This window comes from Argiope bruennichi, chromosome 8 (assembly GCF_947563725.1).
Source record: "Argiope bruennichi chromosome 8, qqArgBrue1.1, whole genome shotgun sequence".
Classification (NCBI taxonomy): domain Eukaryota; kingdom Metazoa; phylum Arthropoda; class Arachnida; order Araneae; family Araneidae; genus Argiope; species Argiope bruennichi.
In genome coordinates this window covers 72,070,947-72,096,316 of record NC_079158.1, presented here as the reverse complement: position 1 = coordinate 72,096,316, position 25,370 = coordinate 72,070,947, and the positions used below count along the sequence as shown (strand labels likewise).

General features: G+C 27.1%; 1 protein-coding gene across 1 annotated transcript; it reads left to right on the top strand.

Annotated features, from left to right (window-relative positions):
* Positions 1-5,118: 5,118 nt before the first annotated feature.
* On the top strand, positions 5,119-24,044 carry LOC129980663 (uncharacterized). Its single transcript, XM_056091044.1, has 8 exons — positions 5,119-5,267; positions 9,127-9,632; positions 14,320-14,413; positions 16,510-16,632; positions 18,660-18,878; positions 21,258-21,477; positions 22,839-23,007; positions 23,904-24,044. The coding sequence occupies exons 2-8, from the start codon at positions 9,206-9,208 to the stop codon at positions 24,035-24,037; spliced, it is 1,386 nt and encodes a 461-aa protein (XP_055947019.1). The 5' UTR covers positions 5,119-5,267; positions 9,127-9,205; the 3' UTR covers positions 24,038-24,044.
* Positions 24,045-25,370: the final 1,326 nt, after the last annotated feature.

Sequence of the window (25,370 nt, the reverse complement as noted above, 5' to 3'; positions counted from 1 at the left end):
TGACGTAATATGTATCTCTTTAATTTTCATTTAGCTGAAGTAGAATTTAGGCTTTAAATTAAAGTGGAAAGAATTAATCTGCAATTAATATAATAATATTTTTTACTGAAACAAAGCATTTTTTTATAATATGATTACTGATAACAGAGTCACTGAGCATTTAAACTTTATGGGCACTAAAGAATATCTTTCTTAATTTATGTAATATCTCAAGAATTTGTCAACAAAATTTTCTCAGATTCATCATGAACAGATCGATTAATTAACAATGTTTAATTTTAAATGCATCAAACACTAAGAAAATAAAATGAATCGTTTAAAATAATCGGTCGAAAACAGATTTAAAAAAACTACTTAAAAAATGATGTACTTAAAACTAACTATAAGCATATACAAAAAATATATAACTAACATAAATACAATTTAATAACAAAAGCATGCAACTAACCTAAAAATAATTTAAATCAAGAATCATCCGTTGATAATATTGTCAACAATCAGAACACAATGCGCATGTGTGAATTTTCAACGCCAGTTACGGTAACGCAAATACGTGAATTTTTCTACGCCAGTTGGGGTAACGCTATGCAGATTAGAAATTTGTAATTTCTTTTATTCGTTGTTATTTTAATTCAAAAGTACTTCAGAATGAATCTGAAAGATCGATTAATTAACAATGTTTCATTTTAAATGCATAAAACATTAAAAAAAAATAAACAGAATCTTTTGAAATAATCGGCTGAAAAATGTTAACCCTAGCCTCATTACTGTTGGGAAAAAAAATGAAGCCTTACTCATTTGGCGTTGGGGAAAATAAAAAGATTTTTTGGCGGGAAAGTTAGTTTTTAATTAATAATTAAAATTCTAATTAAAAATTCAAAAAAGGGACCCCAGGTGCACATTTCCGACCTCTAAGGTATACATGTACCAAATTTGGTAGCTGTAGGTCAAATGACCTGGCCTGTAGAGCGCCAACACACACACACGCATTGAGCTCTATTTATAATATAAGTATAGATAGATTCTGAGATTTTATGAAGCAACCAAGTTTACTACTTGGAAGATAGCTATTATCAACGCTGAATTTCAATCTCTATCGACAATTAATCTATCTAATCTAATTAAATCATTCTATCGACAACAATGAAATAATCAATTTTTTAGGTTGTTTCAAAAATCTCAAAACATATTTCAAAAATGTTTTTACTATCAATATGGTTAAATAAATCTTACTGGAATATCTCTTTCCAAGTTTTGGTTATTTTCAGTCTAGTTTATTAAACAAATCTTGGTCAAAGCCATATCGTAATTTGTGTACTACTGCATATGTGCAATGGAAAAATTAATTACCAAATAATTAAGTATAAAATTAATTGAAACTTAAAATTCCTGGAGGTCTTCTTTATGCAAGTAAAATTTGAAAAACAAAATCTATTCACTTGTTTGAATTTCTAAAGGGAACAAATACGTATGTATTTTTCTTTTATTTATACAGATTTATTTATATTTTAGATATTGTCAGCATAATGATATATTAAAATAATTTGAAATCGAATTAAAATAGTTTACCGTTTTTCCATGTATTACATTGTTTGAATTAGATAAATAATTTCAAGTATTCAGAACTCGAATAGTACGTTTTTCCTTTAACTACATCATTCAGGAATATCCAAAGAAAAATGTATTTAAGTAGTTATATATATTTTGAAATATTAACAATATTCTGAATAAAAGTTTTTTTTTTAATTGCTAATGAATCTTTCTTTTACCCATCTTTCTTCTACTTAGTAAAAGTTTTTTTTAAAATTGCTAATGAATCTTTCTTTTACCCATCTTTCTTCTACTTAGTAAAAGTTTTTTTTAAAATTGCTAATGAATCTTTCTTTTACCCATCTTTCTTCTACTTAGTAAAAGTTTTTTTTAAAATTGCTAATGAATCTTTCTTTTACCCATCTTTCTTCTACTTAGTAAAAGTTTTTTTTAAAATTGCTAATGAATCTTTCTTTTACCCATCTTTCTTCTACTTAGTAAAAGTTTTTTTTTAAATTGCTAATGAATCTTTCTTTTACCCATCTTTCTTCTACTTAGTAAAAGTTTTTTTTAAAATTGCTAATGAATCTTTCTTTTACCCATCTTTCTTCTACTTAGTAAAAGTTTTTTTTAAAATTGCTAATGAATCTTTCTTTTACCCATCTTTCTTCTACTTAGTAAAAGTTTTTTTTAAAATTGCTAATGAATCTTTCTTTTACCCATCTTTCTTCTGCTTAGTAAAAGTTTTTTTTAAAATTGCTAATGAATCTTTCTTTTACCCATCTTTCTTCTGCTTAGTAAAAGTTTTTTTTAAAATTGCTAATGAATCTTTCTTTTACCCATCTTTCTTCTGCTTAGTAAAAGTTTTTTTTAAAATTGCTAATGAATCTTTCTTTTACCCATCTTTCTTCTGCTTAGTAAAAGTTTTTTTTAAAATTGCTAATGAATCTTTCTTTTACCCATCTTTCTTCTGCTTAGTAAAAGTTTTTTTTAAAATTGCTAATGAATCTTTCTTTTACCCATCTTTCTTCTGCTTAGTAAAAGTTTTTTTTAAAATTGCTAATGAATCTTTCTTTTACCCATCTTTTTTCTGCTTAGTAAAAGTTTTTTTTAAAATTGCTAATGAATCTTTCGTTTACCCATCTTTCTTCTACTTAGTAAAAGTTTTTTTTTTAAAATTGCTAATGAATCTTTCTTTTACCCATCTTTCTTCTACTTAGTAAAAGTTTTTTTTAAAATTGCTAATGAATCTTTCTTTTACCCATCTTTCTTCTACTTAGTAAAAGTTTTTTTTAAAATTGCTAATGAATCTTTCTTTTACCCATCTTTCTTCTACTTAGTAAAAGTTTTTTTTAAAATTGCTAATGAATCTTTCTTTTACCCATCTTTCTTCTACTTAGTAAAAGTTTTTTTTAAAATTGCTAATGAATCTTTCTTTTACCCATCTTTCTTCTACTTAGTAAAAGTTTTTTTTAAAATTGCTAATGAATCTTTCTTTTACCCATCTTTCTTCTACTTAGTAAAAGTTTTTTTTAAAATTGCTAATGAATCTTTCTTTTACCCATCTTTCTTCTGCTTAGTAAAAGTTTTTTTTTAAAATTGCTAATGAATCTTTCTTTTACCCATCTTTCTTCTGCTTAGTAAAAGTTTTTTTTAAAATTGCTAATGAATCTTTCTTTTACCCATCTTTCTTCTGCTTAGTAAAAGTTTTTTTTAAAATTGCTAATGAATCTTTCTTTTACCCATCTTTCTTCTACTTAGTAAAAGTTTTTTTTAAAATTGCTAATGAATCTTTCTTTTACCCATCTTTCTTCTACTTAGTAAAAGTTTTTTTTAAAATTGCTAATGAATCTTTCTTTTACCCATCTTTCTTCTACTTAGTAAAAGTTTTTTTTAAAATTGCTAATGAATCTTTCTTTTACCCATCTTTCTTCTACTTAGTAAAAGTTTTTTTTAAAATTGCTAATGAATCTTTCTTTTACCCATCTTTCTTCTACTTAGTAAAAGTTTTTTTTAAAATTGCTAATGAATCTTTCTTTTACCCATCTTTCTTCTACTTAGTAAAAGTTTTTTTTTAAAATTGCTAATGAATCTTTCTTTTACCCATCTTTCTTCTACTTAGTAAAAGTTTTTTTTAAAATTGCTAATGAATCTTTCGTTTACCCATCTTTCTTCTGCTTAGTAAAACTTTTTTTTTTAAGGCTAATGAGTCTTTCTTTTGCCATTCCTTCTTCTGCTTAGTAAAACTTTATTATTTATTATTTACTTTTTTTATTACAAATGAATCTTTTTTCTTTTGTCATTCTTTTTTGCAGACATAAGATAAAAACGCAATAATATGTTTGTGCTTATCCGTGATTATTAATTAAATCAGTTTGTATACTATTTAATTGTCATTGTTTGTTAACTTTCAAGTATGTGTTTTATAGATTTATTTTATAATATTATATACTTTAATATTTTATACTTATTTTTTTAAAGTTTGATGACCTAAATTAATAACTGCCTTTGAGAATTACATTTTAAAATATTTAACTTTTTTGTACTTCATCGTTTTTTCACTGTATTTATTTCAATTTGAAAAAACAAAAAAATGTGAAATTTTTTAGAATTTTTAAAATTACAGTTTAAAAATTTCAAAATTTTTCACATTTTTCTACAATGCATTTTAACGCATATTAATGCATTTTAACGACTTGTTTTAACGACTTGTAACATTTCACTGAAAAATTCATTTATAAACCTATTTAATGAAATGTAAATGTTGTCATTAGAGTGCCAGATTAAGTAGTATGTTTTCTTTTGTGTATTTATTTTTATATGATATATTTCTTAAAGACAAACATGCAAAGTATAAATATTGAATTTTTTTTTTTTTCAAATATTAGTAGATTCTTGGACTTCTTGTAGCAATTATTTCGATTTCTAGAAAGTTATGAAAATAGGCGAAGACTAAAACATTTAAAATAGAATTCAATGGACAAGTTTTTTTTTTTTTAATTTGTTCACTTTTAATGTATTAAAACGTTTTAAAAAATAAGCAAAACTTTTAGTTATTTTAATTAATTATTACTGTGTCTAGGGATTTTTCACAACAGATCATTAAAATTTCAAGAAAAGTATGAAGAAGATTTAAACATTAAATATAGAATTTTATATCACCGAGTTATAAAACATATTATGCATGCACTTAGTGAAATTCAAAGTTAAATAATGCGAATCTTGAGTGGTTTTATTACAAGATTTGTTGTTAACACTAGAATGCCTTTGATAAAATAAACTATAAACATTCAGTTATAGTTAATTAAGATTTGTTTTTAACTCTAGAAGACCTTTGATAAAATAAACTATAAACATTCAGTTATAGTTAATTAACTATTATTATGTCCTTGGACAGACAGACAGAAAGCAGACATTCTAGAAAAACATGAAAAGAGACGAAAAATAACCAAAATGGTATATGGTAAAATACCTCACTCAATTGCAGCTTGTCAGCAGGTTCTACAAATTTCGAAAGAAGTGTGCAAATAACAACAATAAAACGGAAAGTTCTAGATCCCTGAGTTTTTCATCTTTAGCATCAACCGGGAACTCGTTTTTCCACGGAGTCCTTAAGGCTCGCTACAGTATTTCTTAACCTTCAAAGACTGAATTGGACATTTCCCTCGTCGACATCATCAGAAAGGGTTTCAGTTGCAACAGTCGATCATCATTGAGGAGACATTCTCTTTCTGCAGGTGAGGATCATTCAAGCAAAAAATAATCAATTTATAAAATATCAAATTAGATTTTCTTCGTAGTAAATAAATTTATTTAATTAAATAATATTCTCTTTGGAATTTCTCAATTTTATAAAATAATGAAATTTGCATTTGTAATTTTGTAATTTTTATTGTAAAAGCACAATTTGGCCTTCTCGATAACAGGAGAGAAGTATTAGATTGTATAAATTAAAAAAATATATAAAATAAATAATAAATATAAATAACTTGGGTATTTTTATCGTTTTGATTGCGACAGTCACTTTCATATCGGAGATTTTCTCTTTCTAGGATTAATGATCGTCCAAGTATTAACTAAGCAATTTATAAAATATTAAATTAGATTCCCTTCCTAGTAAATAAATTTATTTAATTAAATAATATTCTCTTTGAAATTTCTCAATTTTATAAAATAATGAAATTTGCATTTGTAACTTTTTAATTTTCACTGTAAAATTACAATTCAGCCTTTTCGATAACAGAAGAGAAAAATTAGTGGGTAGAAATTAAAATATATAAAATAAATAATAAATATAAATAATTGAGTATTTCTATCGTGTTTAATTCGACAGTCACTTTAATACCGGAGATTTTCTCTTTCTAGGGTTAGTGATCATTCAGGTATTAACTAATTAATTTTTAAAATGTTAAATTGGATTTTCCTCGTTATAAATAAATTTCATTTAATTAAATAATATTCCTCTTTTAGTTATTTTTATAAATTTTATAAAACTGACACTAGGAACTTTTCATTTCACGTCTGGAAATCATAGTTTAGCCTTTGATGATAAGGAAGAAAAATTGGATTATGTGCAGTCAGAAAATTTAAAATGAGTATTATATATCAGTAAATACTTTAAATGTGAATGTATCTTAAATTCTTTAAAATAGAAATAAATATATAGAAATATTTTATACGGTAAAAATAGAATTTAGAAATATTTTATATGGTAAAAATAGAATATAGAAATATTTTATATGGTAAAAATAGAAATATTTTATATGGTTATAAATTATTTTACAAAAAAATAAATAAATAAAATTATTTTTTGTTTAAAAGAGTTAATTGTATATTTTAAAAATTCTTTTTTAAGTTTATATTTTACTTTTAAATTAGAGTTGTTACTGGAATAAGAATGGAATAGTTACTGGAATAAGAATGGTTACTGGAATGAGAAACAAAACAAAAACACTCGTGAATTTTTAAAATAATTTGTGTATCCTTTGAGGATCTACCCACTTAAAAAAAAACTAATTTTTACATGCAATTTTTAAAAATTATAGATAAATGCCGATCAAAACGTAAATTACCACTTTAGTCAAAGAAATTAGTTCAGTTTATCATGTATTACTAAAGTAAGCAAATTTTTCATAAGTTTTTTTTTATTTATTAAATAATTAAGTAGTAATTATGAAGCATAATACATCATTCTGTTCAAAGTATTTATTTAATACTTTTACATAAATGCATTTAAATAAGCTTTTCAAAGACCTAAATATATTAGCTGATATTTGTAATGTTATTCCTTATGTTATTATTTTATCTCAGAAAAACTTTTAACATAATATCTAATACGCAATATTTTATTTTTTCTGATATTTTGATAAATGAACCAGACATTTTGTTTTGTTGCATTGAATCTTTGTTATATACATCTTCATTGGTCATTAAAGTAATGAAATAAAATTAAAAATTATTGATAAGATAAATTTTGAATCTTGAAATGAATTTATTCTGAGCTTTTCAAAATAAATATATTAACACTCATTGCCAATTAGAGCAATGAGTGTTATATACTCTTTACTCTAATATAATAACTTTATTATATTAGAGTTATAATTAATATATTAATGTATTAACTATAATTATAATATTAGTTAATTATAGTTATAATTAACTATAATATATATTAATTATTAGAGTTATATTATAATAATAATTATATTAGTTATTATAGTAGAACTATTAGAGAGTTCATGAATATAATATTATATACTACCCATTTTTCTAATACTCTAATATAAATTTACTATATCAGAGTTTAACAGCTATAAATTTACTGCCATTCATCAGATAAATATTTTATCATGAAAATTAATCAAAAGATTAACAAAATTTAGCAATTTGAATTAATATCCGTTTCGGAAACTAGTTTTGAAGCTGTAATTACTTCATTTCGTGTGGCCAACACCGAAGAACAATTTGTTTAATTTTATACATTGAGGGAATGAAATAAATAATTCATTCTTGTGAAATGTGTGATAAACATGTTTTACCTATTATAAATAAAGTACGCATTTAATGTGACCTTTAAAATAATTTTTTTTGGTTTTTAGCTATTTTTATTTATTTTGAAGAATATTATTTAAAATTTAGCTGTAATGAAATATGTGGCAGCGGATTAATTTCGTCTTATATTTTATGCTACCTTACAGAAAGATCATTCAATCTTCTTATAAGATGTTTAATTTCTGTTGTTTTGCATTGAAATTCTGCTATTGAAGAGATTTTTTACTCTCAAACAATACAGCTGTTGCTATTTTATAGCCATTTTATATGGGCAATTCTGTTATTAGAATAACTATATTATAAGATGCATGATTCAATACTTTTCATATAGGAACCGTGTTACAGAAAGTTCTATTGTTGAAAGTTTGTCGGGATTTTTGCACTGTGTTATTACAACGACCTATTGTAAAACGATCGTGTCAAATAATGAAACGTATAACTAAAATAAACTATCGTAAAACGGTTGTACAATTAATGTATCTTGTAACATGGTATCGTATTATTCGAATATTGGTTGACTACGCAACATTTTGGTTAAAATCATTAATAAATTCTTGTATGACAAACAATTTAGTTTAAAGATAATCAAATTAAGTAAGTCTCTTGAAAGAATTGTATATAATAAGATCTACAAAGCGTTTTTCATTTTGTTAAAAGAATAAACTTTAGTTATCGTAATGTGACTACGTTCGGAATGAATTTTTTGAAAAACGTTCGAAATTAGTTATATTTATAAATATTTGCATATAAAAGAATAAAACAACATTTACGAAGCCAAAATATACCAGTAAAGGAGCAAATGTTTTTCAAAAATTGGAAACAGAGCTGTTTTTTTTTTTTTGGCTTAAAAGAGCTGTAAATGGAAAAATCATTTAATTGAGAGATTTATCAAATGATCTGCTTAAAATGTTGAAGACAGCTTAAGAAATATATGTCATTTAGTTCTTGAATTAAAAATTAAGCTGTATTTTTATCCATTCTTTAAAAATTGGTCTGATGAAAAACACGAAATTTTCAATTTTTTTTCACATTGTGAAGCACTAAAACAATTATAAAATATTTCTAAATAAATAGATTACTTATTCTTTAGTTCAGAAACTGCGGAACGTATTAAGAAATTATTAAATCCAATTTGAACAAAAAACAAACATGCAATAGAATATAATTTATAAGGTTTTTCGTCAGAAAATTCTATCGAAGATTGAAATTCGGGAAGATAGCATTTGAAGATGCAAAAAAGCTTTAAAACTTATGCAAATGCAAATACAAAAATCAGTGTAATTTCCTAAAATAATAGAAATTAGAAACAAAATCCCAACGGTTTTATAAAACATGTTCAAACATTAAGAATATTAAATAAAATAAAAATTCATAATTTTGCGAAAAGTGGACTTTTTAACGTGGTCACTTACCTTAAGAAAACATTATTATATTATATCTTTAATTTTTTGAAGTTAATTATCATCTTTATCTACAAATGATGAAATCATACTTTTAAATCAATATCAGTTGCTTAATTTCAAGACCAAATTATAAATTTTTCAGAATTGCATTCCATAGTTGTTGCCTTTTAGCAAGTTTTTAACCTAAAAGAAGTAGAAGACACAGTCTTCGAGGCATCAGTATGTTGGTACATACTGTAAGAATCCTCCACTCGGAGCTACTATCCTCTGTTAGCAGCAGATGCTCTCCAGCAGTTTGGCATCGCTTCATTAACACCAGTGGCATTAAGGAAGATCTTCCTGCAGCCAGTGTTGTTTCTCAGGGGAAAGAAGTGCCTTATGAAGAAGTCATCAGGGAAAAGGAGATAAAAATCCACACTTGTGGCAAGCTGTATCAGAAATGGCGAAGTGAGAAACGATACTGGACAGTTCCCAAATCGGACCTTACCTTCGATGTGAAGTACATCGACACGGGATGCAGTGACAAAAGATCTTTTAAGCCAACGGTTGTTTCTTTACATGGATCACCTGGAAATTACAAAGAATTCTTTCCTGTTATATCACATCTGTACAAAAAAGGTGTTCGAGTCATTGCCCCTAACTTCCCAGGTGAGACAGCATTTGACAATTTTGAATTGTTATATTAATGGCTTGAATTATAAATTGAGCAAATTAAGTGTTGTGATTGTGGATCTGAAATATTCTTTATAAAAGCAATGCAGCAATTTTAATTTAGATATTTATATTTTGTTTCATTTTTATGAAAGTAGCTGTGTTTGGTTCAGAAATTTTGAGATTTAGTTTTAAGACAAAATAGCATTTATTGGTCCTAAATCTGCCGTAAAATTTATGATTTTTTTATTACGGTTTACTATTTTAAGGTGTTGGAGAATTATAATGTCTGCATTTGAAGATTATGAGAATTCCTGTTTACATGAGTACCACTGAATTCATCATTTAACTCTCTGAATTTCCATTCCACTCTCTGAACATCCATTGAACTCCAATAGAAAAATGCTTAATCGTTGTTATCAAACAATATACCTAAGGTCTATGTTCATTTTGATGAAATCGAATTTGGAAACCATATTCGATTATTCTATGATATTTCATCTCATTATTCTCTCATCTAGAAGCCAAGACTCTTTACCAGTTCATTGCATAGTGGATAGCACACACATAAAATAGTACAAAATCTTTAGGCCTATTTATTAGATTGAATAGAATGTACAGGCTTAAAATTTATGTATATTATTTGATGAATGCTCTATTTTGAAAATAAATTAGTAGCAATGGAAAGAGAAATTTTATGATGACATGAACGACATTTGTTCAGCCGATTTTTTCTAATTTTATACACTCATCATTGAAAAGAATCTTGATAATCTATGCTATATTTAATATGTTCTTCCACATATATTTTGGGAGAATCGAGTCTGAAAACCGTTATTTTTTGATTTTGAAGCACAAATACCGAATTAGATACTTGCATAATACATAATAGACATAATATGATACATAAAAAAGCGGCATTTTAATATGGTGCTAAGAAGTATTTATCTAAAAACTCAATTTTCCCCCCAGAAAAATATAATTTAAAATACAAGAGATAATGACTTTTTAAAACTTTTCAAAATCTTTTTTTCTTGTTCTATTCGTACGTTATTTAATTTTTAGTGATTATAACTGTTTTCTTTGTTTCTTACAAGATTATTTATTTTTTAAAACCCATTAAAATGAATGATTTTTTTAAAACTATTTATTTAAAAATTATTTTTAATTAGATTACGGGTTAGTTTATTGTAATTATGCCCCTTTTTGTAGCACTAAAGTATTTTCCGATTAATATGGTATATTTTGAGGAAAAAAAATGAAAAAATGTAAAAAAAATTATAACGCATTAAAAGGTTATTTAATAATATTATTGGGAAAAATAGCGAAAATTCATAGTTCTCCGCATTTTAAAGTATTTTTGCTGTTAATTTTTTTTAAAATTTTTATTAAAACTTTTACAGTTTTTAAATCAATGTTTCGGAAAATTTGGGGGAAAAAAAAGAAAAGGGGATGTCTTAACGAGAAAAATTATTAAAAAATATTTTGCAAACTTTTAGGATCAATATGCATTTAAGCTTTAATTGAAATCTTATTATCGTTTATAAGATATTGTAAAAAAAGCCTTATATTATCGTGCAAAAGGAATTTTCATTATTATGAAGTTAATAAGAAGCAATAGATGATATCTTGGAATAATACTATAAAAAATATCGTTCAGTATTATAGTCAATATCGTTCTATATTATTTTCATTCAATAGAATAAAGCAATCATAAAATGTTACATCATGCGTTTGGTTTATATTTAAATAGATATTATAAAAATATCAAAAGCTTTTATTTCGTTCATTATTTGAATGTGAATTTAAAAATATTTAATTTTTGTGCATTATAGAAAATAGTATGATTCAGCCTAGTGATTAATATTTTTAAAGAAACTGTTGCCGAAATCATTCCATATTTAACTGACTCTAGAAATAATGAAAGCATTAGTTTTAATAGTAATCTAGAAATAGTAATAGTAATCTATAAAAATTATTCCAAAACTAAAAATTTTGTGCAGAATCTAGTAAGACGAAATGCATTTTGTTATTGTGATTAGATTCCTTAAAAAAGTAAAATGAAATTATCATTGGTTATTTTAATGCATGAGAAGAGAGCTAATATCAAAAATATGGAAGATTTAAAATTTTTTTTCTGATAGTTTTTAATTTATTGCATTGAATACTTTATATAACTGAAATTTAGTATTGAATCTGTTGCCACCAAATAGAGATGATTGATAAAAATTTCCTTATTGATTTAATTATTAACTTGTGCAAATTATGGAAAATCCTATGACTGAAATGGTTCACTTTTTTGTTAAAATAGTTGAATTGAATTTATGAAAAAAGAATCCTTCAAAATTGCTCTTATTTCACTGCGAGGATCTACGGATTAAAACCAGTGAGCCTCAGATTCACAAGTATTCCTGTTGTGATTTTTTTCATACCCATATATTAGTTGTAACTGTATGTCTTGGCTGTAACCGTAATTTGTATCTGTGCATATATAAATGCTAATATTGTAAATAACTCAAAGTATAATTTTTCATGCTGACATAAAGTAAAAGCCTTTGTTTCATTTTTAAAATGGTTCGTCTTATCCATCATCTCATCCGTACATTTTTTCGTGAACGTTCGTAAGATATTTCTTCTAGAAGATTTACGCAACAGGTCTCGAAGCCTCTCACTCGATTAAAAATTGTTCAGAACAGAAAATTCCATCACAATATGCCCTTCACATATAAAGTGAAAAATGTGTTTTTGATAAAGACGGAAAAAAAAACCCTTCTAAAAATCATTAAAAGTTAGTGAAAAAATTTAGGCCAATTCCACGGTCAATTGCGTATTACTTAACCTTTCGATGCAATCGATAGAACCATCGCGATTGAGTTAATATGAATTTAGAGCCTTGACATAGCTTTAGATACTGATAATACAGTAAGGATTGATTGCCTGTTTATTTCAGAAGTGTTATCCATCTATATTTTGATTCGATCTTAAATTCAAAAGCCTGTTTTACGAGATCAATTAAAATAGCAATCATTATAAAATTTGAAAGAAATCTGCTATATTATTTAGCTTCAGCATTTTAGTTTAAACAGCTGTTTTGTAAATTTTGATAGCTTTACTTTTTAACCAAGATCTTACAAACATCTTTTTTTTGATAGTATATTTATTTAAGATCTTAAATAGTCTTATATGAGATCTTTATATTATTATTGTTAATATTATAATGTATATTATATAAGATAGTCCTTATATAAGATCTTACCTAAAAAGTAAACCTATCAAAACTTACAGAAGAGCTGTTTTACCTAATATGCTAAATATAAATAATACAGCAGACCTCTTTAAAGTTTTGTAATGATTTGACAGTCTAATTATTTTTAAGACTTTATTATGGCAATGGTAATGTACTCACAGAAATATATTTAATCTGGCTCCAACTTACATGTGTATAAATGTGGTTACTAATAATTGCATTTAAACTTTTATTGCAACAATAAAAAATATTGTTACAATATCTGTTTGAATTTTAATAAATAAGGTACTATTATTGAAATTTAAATCCGGTTTATGCGTGAAATAATAAAATGTGAAATGTTTCGAATTTCTTATCTAAATCATTGGAGAATGATAATGTTGTTTTCGGATTAATTCATCTATATTCATATTATTTTTTAAAACTTCACTCTTTACTATGGAAACGGTAATGCATTCACAGAAATAATATGTTTTTATCGTTTCAAATTATATATATATATATATATATATATATATATATATATATATATATATATATATATATATATATATATATATATATATATATATATATATATATATATATATATGCGGTTACTAAAACAATAAAAGGTATCGTTGAAATATTAATTTAAAATTTTTAAATTTTAAAACTGGAAACAAAAATTATATGGAACTAAAAGCTATGTCATTGAAAAACTTTAATTAGATTAGTATAAAAATGTCTATTGTTACAGCAGTATGTTTTGAAACTATTGGGAAAAAACATTACAATTTCGATTAAATTCTTAGCTACAAATCTAATTAAATTTTTGAAAAATCCTATCTTAGTGTGTATCTACTATCCGAGTAATTTAACTGTGTGCCAAATTTATAGTTCTATGTCCAACAATCTGCTCTTTAGAATGTTTTGCATAATTTTTAATCATACATGTCGCAATTTTTTGATAGCGTGCCAAATTATAAATATTATCATGTTTAAATAATTTTTATTATACTCATATATTTTTTTTAAAAAAATCAGTTTGTCTAGAATATTTTGTAAGAGTTGAATGTAAGAATTTGAAAAATTCAATTCGTTAAGCACAAAATATTCTGTAGATTTCCATTTTCTTTATTGAAATATTTAGCATATTTTTTTGTGTTTTTTATTCGTTTCTTGCTCATTATCAGTTCTTGAAATGGATGCTTTTAACTTCACAAAAAATTAAATAATAGCAACTCTGAAAGTTAGTTAATGTAACAAAATTAAGGCAAATAATATGACAGATGAGCCAGTTAGTTGACAAAGGCGACTAAATATATTCTTAAATTCTGTTTCTCATAATAATATATGATTCACTTTCATTATATTGTTTTAGTTAGAGTTTTGCGAAATCGTCTTTTAAAATCAATAGAATAAAGTAATTTCCACGATAAAATATTTTTTTTTCAGGTAGCGATAACATACAGCCTACGAAATTTCGTCACACCCCTGAAGAAAAGGCAGAATTTGTGAGAGATTTTCTGCGAGCTCTTCGTGTACCCAGGTATGAATTTAAATAGTTAAGTTATTGCAAAATATTTGATTGTCAACAATTTTTTTAAAATAATTACCAGAATTTTTTTTGTTATAGTTGGTTTAATTAGTGATGCAAGGAGATTTATATTAAGTTTAAACTTTAAAATATATTTATAAGTTTTAAATTCGAATATCTTGCCTTAAAGTATTTTCTTTTTATCTTTCTTATCTTCTATTTTGAGTGGCGGTAAAAACAGTCAAAATAATTCCTAAATAGTGACTAAAACTGTGGTATATTTTGATACATAAATGTAAGAACCGTTTATTTGTTTTTAGGGTGTAACAACATAAAAGTATTCTTGCTTTTTGAGAGTATAAAAGGAAAATCAGAGAGAATCGTCTCTACTAAACTTTCTCATATATTTCTAATACAGATGTTATCCCCCACCCCCCGCATGGAATTGTGAACCTTGGTAATCCGTGAATACTTTATATTGCACAGATGAACAATAATTACGAAATATAGATAATTGGTAGGAAATCTAGCATTTTTGCTGAACATAATGGCATTTAATCCATGTCGTTATGCGGCTATTACACAAGTATCATAAAACAGAATATGTATTTTGGACATCCTTTTTATAACTAATTGAAACCAAAATTTCACACATAACTACAGTAGTCATAAGATCACGTATAATATTTCATTTGTTTAAGTCATTGCTTTTTTTGAATTATTGCATTTATATGCATAATAAAGTACAAACAGATAGACGATAAACTTTTTGACAGATTGAGTTCAAGATTTTTGATTTTAAATGCTAAACCTGTGTACCAAATTTTAACTATCTATGTTTTGTAATTATTGAGTTCACTTGTACAGACATCTGTCTGTACACAGGTAGATTTCTGTACACAGATAGATTTCCTTTGAATGGATTTCGTTCAAAACGTATTGAAATCTTTGTTAAAGTCTATATACTAGAGCGTTTTTGAGTTATTGTGTCCATAGACATACCAATGAACGAATGCACAGACAGACAGACATTAATTCTATGAATGTATTTTTTTTTTAACTCAGGAAGTCCGAGTCATCATTTTTGAGGTTACAAATTTTTGGCGATTGAAATGCTTCCTCTTTTATACTTCATACACGAGAAAATAAAAATGGGTCGATTAAAATGAAACCATAATATACCTTAATGCACCGAATGAATATAAAATAAGTATCCCTATCTGGATACATCTGCTACTAGAACTAATGAACGAAATCAAACAAAATTTCATTTTTGGACTGTGAAAGGCACGGAGAGATGAATTTCATAAAAAAAAAAAGAAAATTTACAAATTTTTTCAGATTTTTTCAATAAAATATCATAGACACAGTGCCAGCGCATTGAAAATGTTGCATGAGAACCGGGGGGGGGGGGACTTAATGTAATTTATAAAAGATTATTTTCTGTAAGTTTCATACTTATCCTCTAATATATTGAAAATTTTCATAATCTACTTAAAATGTTATCAATTTGTTGATTGATGATTATGCATTACATTGGTTCATGCATAATCATCAATTTTCTTCATTAAAATAAATATTTGTGGTTTCTGATGTTATTTAAATTTTCACTCTTTATTTGTTCCTGTATAAAAATAAGAATAAAACGAAAAAACAATGGTTCGAGCTGGAACAATGATATTAATTTAGGCTAATGACATAATAAACAAAGAAATATTTTTTATTTTTAATTAATTAACTAAATTAGAACATTAAATAAATTTTGATTTGACATTATTTTCAAAGTAAAAAACAACTTATATATATTAAACAATTATTACAACTTATATATATGATATATTAAAAAAAATTGTTATTTAATTGAAGAAAAGACTGAAAAGAATTTGCTAAATCTTACTTACATTGAAGAGTAGTATTTAAAAGAAACTATTTCTTTCTTTTTTTTTTAGGTGCACACTTCCTGGCAACTTATTTTTATTTTTAAAAATATTTTAGCATGAAATTTAAAAGAAGTTTTGATTGTAAAATAATATCTCACTCATTATTTGTTTTGTATGATGTATATTAAATAAAAGCACAGTAAACATCATGTATTCTTTAATTTTTAGTGTGGATTTAATTTTGTGCCATAGCAGTGCATTATTTCCTGGCCTTCATTTAAGCCTGGAAAATAAAAGCATATCTGTGAATTCTCTGGCTTTAATAAATCCAACTGGTTTGGATATACCTAGGTAAGAACGTAAAGGTGAAATTAAAAATTCATTTTTTATGCAAATACTATTTTTAAAATTTTATTAATATAATTTTTTAATATGATAAGTTTTAAAAATACTAATCAATGCATCTTTTACATAAAAATATGTTTAGTAATTTCATTTTATTTGCTTTCAATGCAGGACTTAAAAAAATATTTGTATCGTGTTTTTTAAGAAGAAATGTAGATATTTGAAAGCCGTGAATTGTAATCTCTTTATATGTTGCTGAATTTTAATGATTTGTTCAACCAAACTTTAAAACAACATTCTTTCATGTGGACCGTTCAAACTTTGACAAAAAAAATATGAATTCGTGAAATACATTGGCAAAGATCAAAATTTACTGAAATAAATAAAAGATTCTACGAAGAAGAAAAAAATGCAAATATAATTTATAAATTAAAAAACAACTTATATTTTTCTCACTATTCTACAAATTTTGAAATCCTAGGACATAATTTTTTTAAATGGTGGGAGTGTTTTTTTCTCATCTTTCTGGAAAACTTGAACATTGCTGCGGTTTTATATTTCAATTTCGTAGTAAAGTGAAATAAATATAGTATATATTTTATGTCTTTTTTTTCGACCGAATGAGTAAGGAAATATTTTTAATAATTAAAAATTTTGATATCAAAATATATAATCGAGATTAATTTATTTAGTTCGTTCCTGTTTTGGGCTATTGAATGGACATATGAAGGAATAACAATGTACACCAAATTTCATCCATCTTGCTCGTTGTATTTATGTAGTTGAACAGATAGACATTTTCTATGACTGATTTCATTCCAAATTTGAAAGTGGTTTACAATTTTACTTAATTGCTACATTTCTTCATAAAGAAGATACATCAAATTTCACTCATCAAGATCTTTCTGGATTGAAATTTTTGGACAGTTACAGTATTTTATACGAGGAAATAAAAAGCATATTCCAACATTAAATTTGGTTTTGGATAAAAATATTAAAAATTATTTTCCGAGCCTCGATCACAATTTTAATAAAAGGATAAAATTGCCAAATTATATGATGAAGAAATAATAATTATTTTTTAAAAGCATGTGACTACATTCGGGCTGAATTTTTCCAAAAACGTTTGAAAATAGTTACATTTTTGAAATTTGCATAAAAAAGATTGAAAAAAAAACATCTATGAAACCAAAATATACTGGTAAGGTGGCAAAATTCTTTTAAAATTGGAAAAAGGGATTTTTTTTGGCGAAAAAGAAGTATAAAGAAAAAAACTTCTTGTTTAGAAATTTATCAATTGATTTGCTTAAAATTTTGCAGATAGCTTAAGAAATATATAATCTAGTTCCTGAACTAAAAAATAAGCTGTATTTCTATTTATTCTTTAATATTAAGATTCGGCTGATAAATAACACGACATTTCCACTTTTTTTCGCATTGTGAAGCACTAAATGAACTATGAAATATTTCTAAATTAATACATTATTTATTCTCTAGTTCAGGAACTGCAGAACATACTGATGAATTATGTTCTGAAGTTCCTGAAACCTCAGAATTCTGTTTTGCAGTTCCAATTTGCACAAAAAGTATACATTAGATTTTAATTTATGAAGTTTTTCGTCAGGAAATTCTGGCAAAGATTAGAATTTAAGAAAATGGCATCTGAAAATACAAAATAGCAATAAAACGTACGCAAATGCAAATATAAAAATCAATGTTACTTCCAAAAAATAGGCTTGGAAACAAAATTTTGACGATTTTACAAAGAAACTTTTTCAAACATTAAGAATGTTTCGGAAAAAATATAAAAATTCGATTTTAATGGTGGCTAAAAAGCACTAAGGTAAAATTTCGGGAATTCAAAATTTTCTCTTGGTGCTTTTTGGTTGCCGTTACAACCGACAAGTAACAAAGATATTAAATAAAAAAAAAATCATAATTTCGCAGAATATCGATTTTTTTAATGTAATCTTCTACCTTAAAGATATTTCAAATGAAAAAGTTACTTACTTGTCACGTGTTTTCATTTTTAGGCTTTTGAGACCTGTTTGGCTAACGAAACCTCTGGTTAGACTGAGCGAATTTCCACTGGGGTACAAGCTGACAGAAACGGTTGGAAGACGGCTTGCAAAAAAACCAGAATTGAAAGGTGGTTCTTTTGAAGAACATTTCCTTTCTGCTTTTACCCTGCTTCATTCATCTATCCCTGAGGTACGGGACTCTTCTTCTTTCTGTACATCTCTGTACAGTCTGTAAGCAACTTTTACACTTTGTCGATATCCTAGTTGAATGTATACATTTTAATCCACTGGGGTACAAGCTGACAGAAACGGTTGGAAGACGGCTTGCAAAAAAACCAGAATTGAAAGGTGGTTCTTTTGAAGAACATTTCTTTTCTGCGTTTACCCTGCTTCATTCATCTATCCCTGAGGTACGGGACTCTTCTTCTTTCTGTACATCTCTGTACAGTCTGTAAGCAACTTTTACACTTTGTCGATATCCTAGTTGAATGTATACATTTTAATCCACTGGGGTACAAGCTGACAGAAACGGTTGGAAGACGGCTTGCAAAAAAACCAGAATTGAAAGGTGGTTCTTTTGAAGAACATTTCCTTTCTGCTTTTACCCTGCTTCATTCATCTATCCCTGAGGTACGGGACTCTTCTTCTTTCTGTACATCTCTGTACAGTCTGTAAGCAACTTTTACACTTTGTCGATATCCTAGTTGAATGTATACATTTTAATCCACTGGGGTACAAGCTGACAGAAACGGTTGGAAGACGGCTTGCAAAAAAACCAGAATTGAAAGGTGGTTCTTTTGAAGAACATTTCTTTTCTGCGTTTACCCTGCTTCATTCATCTATCCCTGAGGTACGGGACTCTTCTTCTTTCTGTACATCTCTGTACAGTCTGTAAGCAACTTTTACACTTTGTCGATATCCTAGTTGAATGTATACATTTTAATCCACTGGGGTACAAGCTGACAGAAACGGTTGGAAGACGGCTTGCAAAAAAACCAGAATTGAAAGGTGGTTCTTTTGAAGAACATTTCCTTTCTGCTTTTACCCTGCTTCATTCATCTATCCCTGAGGTACGGGACTCTTCTTCTTTCTGTACATCTCTGTACAGTCTGTAAGCAACTTTTACACTTTGTCGATATCCTAGTTGAATGTATACATTTTAATCCACTGGGGTACAAGCTGACAGAAACGGTTGGAAGACGGCTTGCAAAAAAACCAGAATTGAAAGGTGGTTCTTTTGAAGAACATTTCTTTTCTGCGTTTACCCTGCTTCATTCATCTATCCCTGAGGTACGGGACTCTTCTTCTTTCTGTACATCTCTGTACAGTCTGTAAGCAACTTTTACACTTTGTCGATATCCTAGTTGAATGTATACATTTTAATCCACTGGGGTACAAGCTGACAGAAACGGTTGGAAGACGGCTTGCAAAAAAAACCAGAATTGAAAGGTGGTTCTTTTGAAGAACATTTCCTTTCTGCTTTTACCCTGCTTCATTCATCTATCCCTGAGGTACGGGACTCTTCTTTCTGTACATCTCTGTACAGTCTGTAAGCAACTTTTACACTTTGTCGATATCCTAGTTGAATGTATACATTTTAATCCACTGGGGTACAAGCTGACAGAAACGGTTGGAAGACGGCTTGCAAAAAAACCAGAATTGAAAGGTGGTTCTTTTGAAGAACATTTCTTTTCTGCGTTTACCCTGCTTCATTCATCTATCCCTGAGGTACGGGACTCTTCTTCTTTCTGTACATCTCTGTACAGTCTGTAAGCAACTTTTACACTTTGTCGATATCCTAGTTGAATGTATACATTTTAATCCACTGGGGTACAAGCTGACAGAAACGGTTGGAAGACGGCTTGCAAAAAAAACCAGAATTGAAAGGTGGTTCTTTTGAAGAACATTTCCTTTCTGCTTTTACCCTGCTTCATTCATCTATCCCTGAGGTACGGGACTCTTCTTCTTTCTGTACATCTCTGTACAGTCTGTAAGCAACTTTTACACTTTGTCGATATCCTAGTTGAATGTATACATTTTAATCCACTGGGGTACAAGCTGACAGAAACGGTTGGAAGACGGCTTGCAAAAAAACCAGAATTGAAAGGTGGTTCTTTTGAAGAACATTTCCTTTCTGCTTTTACCCTGCTTCATTCATCTATCCCTGAGGTACGGGACTCTTCTTCTTTCTGTACATCTCTGTACAGTCTGTAAGCAACTTTTACACTTTGTCGATATCCTAGTTGAATGTATACATTTTAATCCACTGGGGTACAAGCTGACAGAAACGGTTGGAAGACGGCTTGCAAAAAAACCAGAATTGAAAGGTGGTTCTTTTGAAGAACATTTCCTTTCTGCTTTTACCCTGCTTCATTCATCTATCCCTGAGGTACGGGACTCTTCTTCTTTCTGTACATCTCTGTACAGTCTGTAAGCAACTTTTACACTTTGTCGATATCCTAGTTGAATGTATACATTTTAATCCACTGGGGTACAAGCTGACAGAAACGGTTGGAAGACGGCTTGCAAAAAAAACCAGAATTGAAAGGTGGTTCTTTTGAAGAACATTTCCTTTCTGCTTTTACCCTGCTTCATTCATCTATCCCTGAGGTACGGGACTCTTCTTCTTTCTGTACATCTCTGTACAGTCTGTAAGCAACTTTTACACTTTGTCGATATCCTAGTTGAATGTATACATTTTAATCCACTGGGGTACAAGCTGACAGAAACGGTTGGAAGACGGCTTGCAAAAAAACCAGAATTGAAAGGTGGTTCTTTTGAAGAACATTTCTTTTCTGCGTTTACCCTGCTTCATTCATCTATCCCTGAGGTACGGGACTCTTCTTCTTTCTTTACATCTCTGTACAGTCTGTAAGCAACTTTCACACTTTGTCGATATCCAAGTTGAATGTACACATTTTAATCGTCAAGAATACCACTTTTCAATTCCCCCATGCCATTTATGTTACTTCATTAATATTTTTATCTTCATCAATTTGATTTTTTAATTTGTATTGGATTTAATCTTTTAATTTGGACCTTTTGAGTATATTTTGATCCTACTATTTTTACACCTGCATAATTTCTACAGTTTATTTGACAAATATTTGATATATAATTACAAGTTTAGAACATTCAAATAATTGCTTTGGTTCAGTCTTAGTTATAATTGACTCGTCGGCTTTAAACATTGTAACATTAGACTACTGACAATTAAATTTTAATTAATAGTAAGAGATAAATGTGTCATATTTTGATACTTTTGTCCTAGACTGATTACACTGAAGAGTTTGGGAATTAGAAATATTCGTTAAAAAATCGAATACTAAAATGACGACAACTTCCATCATAGTTTTAAATAACATTATGTAATTTTTAAGTTACCTATCTAAATAAGACCTTCATTGCTTTAAAGTAAAAAAAAAATAATTGAACCTCTTGTCCGATGTTATAATGTTTTTGTGCATTGGTGATACTATTTCCTATATATTATTTTCTGTATCATGTTCGCAAATTCATAAAATTAAATAAAAAAATTATAAAATGTAAACTTTTTTTAATTTGAAGCGAAAGTATGTTAGTTAATATTTTTGAAATGCAAATTATCTAATTTTTTTTAAGTAAAATGATTTAAACTAAATTAAATTCATTAATGAATTTAAATGATGAAATAATAAAAGAATTAAATTAAATGAAAACGGACTCTATAATTAAGGAGACTGCTAGTCATTTCAACAGAGAATTAATGGTAAAAATCTATTTCTTCAAATATTGCATAATATATTTTGAAAAACTGAATTTAAAAAAGAAATTCATGGAAAAAAATCAGTAACATTGAAAAGTTTTTTATAGTGTTAAATTAGTGTAAAAACGGTTTTTGTAATTCGTAGTTATTGAGGAAATTCGTAAAAATTTCTATCACTTTTTAATTAAAATTCTAATTAAATATTTTGAAAAATTCTATCTTAGTAAACATCTTTTGCTCACGAAAGTAACGATGTTCTAAATTCGGTGGCTCTGGATCCTACAGTTTATCTTTTTAAATTGATTCGAATGATTTTTAGCTACAATGGATGCAGTATAGATCTACAATTTACAGATAGAATGCCAGCCTAAAACATTACCAGATTTAATAACACCTTTCACTAATACTAATAATTAAATACTAATTATGTATTTTTCTTTCCACAGCAAGTCGTACCTTTCCAGGCATTGCTCAATCAGAATTTCCCAGTCTTGTTGGCTTTCAGTTACAACGACAAATTGATTTCGAAAAAGACTTCGTACAAGATGGCTGAAATGATGGTAGACATGAAAGATGTTATAATATACGACAAAGAAGGAAAGGCACATGGTTCTGGTAAGATATCAATTCTGTCTTGTCTGTTCGAAACACTATTTTCTGCACTGCATTCATTCTAGAAACATTTGAGATAAGCTTATAAAATGTAATAAAATTATTTTTTAAAATTGTTTTTATAGAAGTATCCAAAGAGAAAATATTATAATCATCAGAACATTTTACCTCCCGAATCTGATGAATATCCACGTTTAAGTCTTCTCAAATCCGAACAAAAAAACTTTTGTGATTGGATTTGCCTGTTTTTCTGTGAACACAGTAACTGAACAAAAACTGAACGTGACAGATAAATGAAACATTATATAGTTTTTACACCAAAATTGCATCTATGTGTTTATATTTTGAACGAAATATGTCAAAGAAAAATCCTTTGTCAGTCATTCCATGTGTATGAAAACTCGAAACTGCAAAGGGACTTAAGGAGTATAATAAGGTAAAAAATAAAAAGCATTTTCATTCAACGTAAATAACTACGTGAAGCTACAAAAACCTTTGTATTTAAGCCATTTTTTTCTGTTATTTTTTTAGAATAACGTAAACGGAAAAATCTCTCTTCCATTCGGAGCAAAATTTAAACAATGGTTCTGCAAATTTGTACTTAGCACCATGAGCCAAATTTGATTTATTTATCTACTTCATTGCGTTTTGAGTTTATGGTACATATACGTATAAATAAATGGTAAATAGATAATAATTTCATAAATATTTTTTGTGACTTGGATTATGTTTAAATCAGAATTAAATAAGTTATTAATCAAAATCTTGAAGAAGTTTTTGATATCCATGACTGAACATTTCTGTTTTGCTTACTTTGTTTATAAAAAAAACAATAAATAGTTTTTTTTATTTATTTGAAATAAATTATTTGCATATTAAATACAATTATATACTTACAGGTGGAATCAATCCTTTCCGTAAAGTGATGGCCTTTGAGAAAGGATCACATTTCCTTTTCAGAACATATCCAGATATCATCTGCGAAGCTATTTCATCCTTCCTCTTTCATCAAGTTGAGAACAGGGTGAAGTGAGCCCCCTTGCATATTTAATTGTGCAAGGGGAATAATAGGAAAAAGCACTGAAACTATTATAGGGAGATTTTGTACCTGTGAATATTGAACGGTTTCATGATATTTAGTATTGTGAAGGGAATGGTTATATTACTAATGGGAACATATGTGGTTTATATAGAAGCTTGGAAATACTGTATATGTGTAATTTTATTCATGAATGAGATACTTGAAAGTGGGGCTATGAATTAACTCAAAAACAGAAATCAACAATTTTTAATAAAAGGAAAATAAAAGATAGTTTATGAAATAGGGATGAAGATAATTCGGGTATATTACATTTGTGCTCACTAATTAAATCACTATTGGAATTGTCAATGAAGATGCATAATTTTTTATATTTACGGTTGCTGCTTTAAATCGTCAAAAAATTAAAAACATCGCCAATACAAGTCGCCATCTTGGCGATATCCCGGCATATTATGTAAAACGCAGTTCGATGTAACCTAAAAATTGCTAAGTAAACTGGGCAACGTAAATATCAAGTACCTGAAAATGTTCCATCTATTAATGTTGAAAATAAAAGCGATAAAAATGAGCTGAAAAATGAATATTTGTATCTGACCAAATAAAGTTATTCGCATTCGAAGACATTAAAGTACTCCAACGAAGTTCTCAAGTATACTTGTCATTTCAACGCTTGTAAATATTTTGATTCTGCAAAATAATAAAGTTATTTCTTTCTCAGTTATTTGGTTTGCATATTTCACATTCTTTCTTGCATTAACCAGAACTTATACAATAAACACATTGCACGTAATTGATAAGCTCAATTTTAAACGAATAATTTACTAATTTTTAAGTAAATTACTTATTTTATGCATTATTAGCCGGTACTAGTAGTTCGTCAGGAATATTGGTTTGTTTAATTTCAATTAAATTTTCTTACGCATAATATCGTTTACATAATTCTTTTAAGAATGCATTTAGTAGAATCAAATCGTGATAGACGTTAAAATATTTATTTAAAAAAATATTATATTTATTCTTTTTATTATGTACATGAACTTTCTATATGAAGTCGAATCCCATGACATGCTTTTAGAAACATAACTTTTCGGTTCATCTAATTTTCGCCGAACTGTAATTTCATTTTCGAATTCCTTATATAAACTATATATAAATAAAACAATTCTTATTCCTTAGCTAACAAAACTGAAAGAAAATCACATTAACAAATATATGCCGGAACAATGGAAACATTTTAAATTTCTGTTCAACAATAAAATTTATTGATGAAGCATATATATATATATATATATATAAAAACATAATTTTTCAATGCAGAGTAAAG

Excerpts from the sequence above, each read along its gene's own strand:
- LOC129980663 (XM_056091044.1), top strand. The coding sequence starts at position 9,206 with ATGTTGGTACATACTGTAAGAATCCTCCACTCGGAGCTACTATCCTCT. Across the intron at positions 14,414-16,509 it reads CGAGCTCTTCGTGTACCCAG|TGTGGATTTAATTTTGTGCC; the intron begins GTATGAATTTAA and ends TTTAATTTTTAG. Across the intron at positions 23,008-23,903 it reads AGGAAAGGCACATGGTTCTG|GTGGAATCAATCCTTTCCGT; the intron begins GTAAGATATCAA and ends ATATACTTACAG.